This window comes from Neltuma alba, unplaced genomic scaffold (assembly GCF_004799145.2).
Source record: "Neltuma alba isolate B1F8T4 unplaced genomic scaffold, ASM479914v2 tig00012410_pilon, whole genome shotgun sequence".
NCBI lineage: Eukaryota > Viridiplantae > Streptophyta > Magnoliopsida > Fabales > Fabaceae > Neltuma > Neltuma alba.
In genome coordinates, this window is record NW_021636902.1 from 156,384 (window position 1) to 163,070 (window position 6,687).

A 6,687-nucleotide genomic window follows, 5' to 3' on the forward strand; every position below is an offset into this window, starting at 1 on the left:
CTTTATTAAAATGGTTTACCTTTTACCTTGGTCAATCACTTTGGTGATCTCGTGTGAGACATACAAAGTATTCCAAAGGAATAATCCCCTAATTATTAAAACAAATTTATTACAACATACAAACCATTCTGAACTTATGAACCACCACAAAATCTTAAACATTCTGTGCCACTGGTCTATCAGTAGCAGACTTGGCCATCTCAGCTTCCAGAGGGGCCTTTGAGTTTGGGCCTTTTTTGTGCCGATATAACACATAATGCTGGATTATGAACAGAATGTCAAAGAATACAGAAACCTGCAATTGCAAATTACATCACTATTAACAATTCATTATCATATTCTATATATATAAGTTAGGGTGAGAGAATGATCCATACCAGAGATAACAACAGTTTTCCTATATTCCCATAGAAGTTTGTCAGAGAACCTGAGATTTGAAATCTTGTCATTGTGATGATATACACTTGGAAAAATCCATACACTTACAGCTAAAGGAGATTTCAATACAAACCTTGATCTATTGATTGCATAACCATTTGTGTATAGTTTCCAACACTTCCAGAAAAATCCAGTAGAATGTTACCAATGCTCCAGCCTGTTGTACTTTTTCTCCTGTAGTTCATCACAGCCTTCATCCAGTAGAATGTTATCAAATTATTTGGCTAACTAATAGAAGCACTTTGGTACGCAAGGGGGAAAAAAGGAATGCAAACTAGCAAGGGCAGAGTACAATGCAAATATGATTTTTAGCATTAGGTTTTACGAACATGATCCTTGCAATTCAAATTTCGTTTAAGAGAAGAATACAAAATGGAATAAATCCTGACCTGGGGAATATATTTTACGCATGTCATACAAACTTGAATGATACTGCAAAATGATTGATTTCAACAAGTTAATTAAAAACTGATGTTAGAAGGTAGCTGAAATGGGGGAAAGATTTAAGTAAGAAAGCACAACATACTTGAATACATAGAGAAGCCAGAGCCAATGGTGTGTGAACAGAGTTATGAAGAAGCATACAGCAGCAACTAACCAAGCAGCAGACACAATTGCCCAAGCTATTTTTGACACCTTTTGATTTCCACGCTACAGTAACAAACTATAATAAGAAATTCCAACACGAAAAAAAAAAAAAAAAGTACAAAAAGCTCAGTGGAAAAAAGAGTATGATACATCATAGATAGCAATCTGGAACAAGGAAATTGCAGTGAGCAGAACAGCATGAGATGAGAAAGCAACATCATTTGCTGCTACAGGTATCATCTGAAAAACAAACGAAAATTAAAATGGTTTTAAATAGCAAACCTATAAGCTTTGAGTTTCTATTTATATATAAGCTGATTGCACAAGGAAATAACCTCTTTTTGACCAAATTTATTTCTGTATTGCTTCTGAACAGTTGGGCTGAAGTACAGAGATGCATTGTAGAACAGATAGGATGAGTGCTTAGTGAGATTCAACAGCACAAAATCAAAGTTCAATCCAACAACACTGAAATCCAAGAACCACAAAGGTGAGGCAAATTAGAATGGTGGAAAAAAAAAAGAGGTAGTAAAAGCATGACTGAGCATTGTGTTTGTGAGATGAAGATAATAAATGAAGCAAGCAAGTTGATATATTTTGTTGAAATTAACCTTTTCCTGCGATAATTCATGATAACTTGTGGGTAAAAACTGATAGACCAGCAACAAAAGGTGAGCCAACCCAAAACTTCGTACGACACATGAAGTGGGACTGAATTCCAAGAAGACATTTTTCATGTGCAAGGTTGGCTTTGCTGAAGTTTTTGTCCTGAAAACGCCTGCCAAGTACCAATAATGTCGCTATGAAGAAAAATAGGGCAAATGAATGAATCAAATGCACTTAGCCAAATCACACATACTGTTTACTAAATATATGTCGAGTTTCTATATTCCTCCACCAATATGCCAAATCTGATGTCTAACTCTATATTGGCCCAAAAACCACATTTCGAACTCCCTTCTACAGCAACATTCCGACATATTCCTTTATCGTGCACATAATACAAACCAACGACAACCACAACAAATCACTCACTAATACAAAAAGGCTGTTCATCGTTACCAGACTTCCTTCGTGGGTGCTGGTCTACTATCACAGTTCGACAGAATTAAGGTGAATCTTAGCTCTGCTCAAACTCTGCTCTGTGAAGTTGATGAAGTTTTGGTTTGCAGTTGCAAAACATAAATATTTCTGGATTTTGTATATTTATGCCCACAAACCTAATGAACTGTCCATCATGTTTACTTACCTTCCACCGATCCCGTGATTACGTTTGTCTTGTAGCTATATTGTGCTTTGCGTTTTTCCAACTTTTTTGGCTTAAAGTTATGTTGCTGTGATGAAAAATGAAATGCGTTGGGGTTGCATTTGTCATGTAGCTCATACATGTGCCTGTGGCAGAGTTTAAATGGCTAATCTCAAGTTTGAGCTTTTGCTTTTGTTTTCCATGGCGGACACATCTTACAGTTAAGGGGGTCCTCCAAAAAAAAAAAAACAATAATGATGATGATGATGATGGCGGGAATGGGTTGTTATTATATATAGCTAATATATTTAAGTAGAAATAAATAATATAAGTTATTAAAATATTTTTTACTAATTTATATTAATTCTGTAGTCTTCATTAATTAATAAAAATAGAATGATTTGTATTATACTCTTTTAGTATTTAGTATGTGTATCATTTTAATTAGGACTAATTTAAGTTTTTCAAACATATATACAACTTTTTAAATATAAAAACACACACACAATATATATAACTAAGTCAAACACAAATTTTCTGAGAAAAATAGGAAAAAGTTCTCCATTGAAAATTTTATTGGTGAAGAGGATGATTTCTATACATAGAAAGTACTAGTAGTATTTTGTAAATTTTGTATGCACGATAGGAATACTTTGATTTAGTCATTATCACTTAAAAAAAAGTTTTACTAGGAGACTTTTCCCCCATTTTTCCCTAATTTTTTAAGGTAGATATTTTGATTTAAATTTTATGTATAATTTTAAGAGTTATCCCCAATGTTTTTCAAACCATCATCATATAAAGGCATATGTAAAGGTATTGAAAATATAAATATTTTTACATATTATATATAATTTTTTCTTAAAATTATGAACACTAATTTTTTTTTTTTGGTGGTGTCATCCTTCATTCGCTAGAAGAAATTCACACACCCGTCGCACCTATAGAGGATCAAACATGGAATCTCATGCTTAAACAAACATACAATCTCGTGCTTAAGCAAAATGACAGGCATTAGTTGGCTTCTGGCCTCCTACTTAATTATATGTTCTTTTTTTTTCGGTAAAACCATGGAATATATAATAACTATAGCCTCGTCTAATCAAAAAAGTGACTTTTTCGTATATTAGTTATATCATCGATAGAAAAAGTGGCTTTAAGGATCTGTTATGCCTAGAAAGTGCTTCATCATGCTGCAACTTTTATCATATTCTTAATCCGGTTATATATTTCTCTAATCAGATATGGAACTGAGCTGATACAGAAGGAGATAATTTCCAATCTCAGTCACTACGCAAGAACTATGTTCTTTTTTTTTTTTTTTTTTAATCAGACGTAGAAAGTCTATTTTTAAATTGTACTTCTAAATCAGTCTAAAATAATTAAAAAAAAAAAACCCAAAAAGAGACAGTTCTTACCTCTGGATACAGCAGACTAGCTAAGTCGTAGTCCAATAATTAACAAACAAATCAACTTCAATTTGCTGCACTAATCTGCAGTCCTAATTAAGTTGAAGCTCAAAATTGAAATCTCAGACAGAATCACACCTTGCACTATTGGATCATCACTTATCTCTTCTATCTGATCTCTTTCTTCTTCTATTGAAAAATCTGCAAATGCAAACAAATATCAGTGACCATCTAAGAAACTATCTGGGCAAGATTGAAGATAAGATGGAGAAGATCGAGTTCTGTGAAGCTCATCTTTAAGGAAATAAGCTTGTTTTCAGCAACATGCATATGCATGCAGCAGAAAAGTTCATCTGAATCAGCAACAATGGGGGTTTGAACTAACTTTCTCGGTTGGTCTTCGGTCTGCTTTTATCTTATATGAATCTCGGACTCATCAAGAAGAGATCTTGAGGAAGAAAGAGAGAGAAAAAGTGGGAGAACAAGTCCCCCCCCCCTCTTAAGAAAAATAATAATAAATTATGAGGGTATCAGATTCAGATGCGAGTCCAGTGGTCGAAAATAGGAAGTTCGTCTTTCGAGAGGGTTTGGTATCAGATGCAATTAGCATAGATGGCCAGGAGATATAGAAGCATGGCCTTTCAAGATAAAAGTTGGCTGTGTGTGATATATGCCACCAATTAATATTAAACTATGAAATGAAGATCTTTGAAATCCCTTTGTTTAAATAATCACCAATGGTCAAGGAAAACTTAGGTGTATCATTGACCACAGGGGTGTCTCAATTAAAATATTTGAAATTACATGCAAATAGTAGTTTATATATACATACATACATATATATATATACATATATATATGTAGACATACACACCTACTGTGGAGTCAATTGGAGCATTGTCAAAGTTTTCAGCCAAAATATTCAAAAACATTTTTTTTTTTACATTCACGCATGCTTTAATCTAATTTTTTAAAAGATGTCTTTTATATTGATATAAATTAACACTCAATTCTAACTTTTAATAAACATATGTCTTATGTGCACACATTCAAGCCAAAACTTTATGCTTAAATAGTCACGGACCTTTTCATTAATGCTCTATTTAAATGGAAAGAAAAATTAGAAGGAAAGAAAATGGAAGAAGATGAGATTTAAGAAATAATGTTATCACCCTACCTATTTTGATGAAGGGGTAAAAGAAAATGGGCAAATGTCATGACGCTGACAATAATATCGTTGTAACTAGATTCATGATATTTCATATGGTTTACAACAAAACTATACAAATATAAATATTATCCATCAGGTAAAAATATTTAAAGATAATATATTTTCATATTTGTATATTTTAAAATCAAATAATTTTTTATGTTTAAAAACATATTTTGAGGATCAAATAATAAATTGAAAGAAAACAAACTCAAAGATGTGTGTTTAAAATATAGTTTTCATATTTGTATAAATTTAAAAATAAATTGAAAGAAATGATTTTTTTTTCCATATTATTTGTGAAGATCACTAAATAAAATTGGTTGGAGGGAGAAGATGACGTGAATAAAGACGCTTAGTGAAAGAATATTTTTTCCCAACGTCTTTTCATATTTATAAAGAAAATTTGAGGAAAAATGTGGTGGGTTTCACCCACATTTTCTCTCTTCTTTTTCCTTACTCTGACTTTTATTCCCTTCTCTTAACAAGAGAAAACTCCATAATCCTCCCATATTTTGATTTTCTTCTCATGCTTCCTTTCCTCTGGACATTTTCTCCAATCCAAACATGCGGTAATCCCTTTGTTTCAATTTGGAAAAAAAAAATAGTAAGTCATTTTCAGATGTTTTAGAAATTTATAAAAGGTAATTTATTGTGCTGGGATTTTATAAAAAGCAGAAATTATTGTGTTCGATTACGATTATAAAAAACGATTTATTAGTAATTTTAAGGGGGTGTTTGGATAAGCTCAAACTATGGTTTCGAGAATAGGTTCTGGAGAATAACTTTTTAGGAGAATAGATTTTATGAAAAAGTGATTATGATAAAGTGAGAGTGTTTGGATAATTGTTGTTAGAAGTGATTTTTTATATGTAGAATTACTAAAAAGGATATAAGTTTAAATGATAATTACATAAAAGATATATTTTGTAATATATGTTTAATTGAAGTAATAAATTTGTTACTAATATATATTTTGCCAACATAATAAATAAGACATAAATAATGTAAATAATAAATAAATAATATGTATATATATTTATAGGAAAATGAATATGTTATTCTTCAGAGTGAAGGACTGAGAGTGAAGAGTGAAAGAATGGCAAATAATTGAGGCCTGTTCTCTGTCATACCCCCTGAGCCCACCACCAACGATCAAATAATTTGTGCAAGAAGCAAGTCAGAGATGCTTAATCTAAAACCATGGTTTTGGGGGGCCATAACCATGGTTTTGTCCCCAAACCATGGTTTTGGATTTTTTTTTTCAGGGTGTTTGGCTGATTTTTTCTCAAATCATGGTTTGGGCCCCAAACCATGGTTTAGGATGATAGCCAAACAGCCCCTAAGATATTATATATGATATCTTTGGGAATTTTTGTTCATTAAAAATATATTTTTAATTATTTTTATATTTTATAATGTCTTTGTTCATTCAAGGTTCTCTTATAATTTATTCTTCTTTCAAATTCCGATTATTTTTAAAAGTTTAACAAATATGATAAAAAATTTTATGAGTGATTATCTGGGGGGAAAAATAAGTGAATTTTTAATTAAAAAAATGTAAACAAATTAGCCCAAACATAACATGCTATATATGGGCATGTAAAGAAAAAATTGTCCAAAATAGAAGTTTTCTAAAATTAAAAAATTTGGTCTAAAATATAAGAGCTCGATGGGATAATTAATGATAATGTTTCACTTTTACAGTTCTACTTCTTACAAGGATGAGAGAGTTTTAAAATAAGAGATTCATACATATCAAGGGCGCATGGCAAGTGACGTTCCTGTTCAGGCAA

General features: G+C 31.6%; 1 protein-coding gene across 1 annotated transcript; it reads right to left on the reverse strand.

Annotated features, from left to right (window-relative positions):
* Positions 1-95: 95 nt before the first annotated feature.
* Positions 96-2,325, reverse strand: LOC114726893 (cystinosin homolog). Its single transcript, XM_028913615.1, has 9 exons — positions 2,276-2,325; positions 1,638-1,804; positions 1,362-1,494; positions 1,177-1,266; positions 965-1,089; positions 828-870; positions 512-629; positions 378-427; positions 96-295 (listed from the first exon to the last, which is right to left on the reverse strand). The coding sequence occupies exons 2-9, from the start codon at positions 1,754-1,756 to the stop codon at positions 155-157; spliced, it is 819 nt and encodes a 272-aa protein (XP_028769448.1). The 5' UTR covers positions 1,757-1,804; positions 2,276-2,325; the 3' UTR covers positions 96-154.
* Positions 2,326-6,687: the final 4,362 nt, after the last annotated feature.

Excerpts from the sequence above, each read along its gene's own strand:
- LOC114726893 (XM_028913615.1), bottom strand. The coding sequence starts at position 1,756 with ATGTCTTCTTGGAATTCAGTCCCACTTCATGTGTCGTACGAAGTTTTG. Across the intron at positions 1,090-1,176 it reads TCCAGATTGCTATCTATGAT|CGTGGAAATCAAAAGGTGTC; the intron begins GTATCATACTCT and ends TTGTTACTGTAG. Across the intron at positions 428-511 it reads TATGCAATCAATAGATCAAG|GTTCTCTGACAAACTTCTAT; the intron begins GTTTGTATTGAA and ends TTCAAATCTCAG.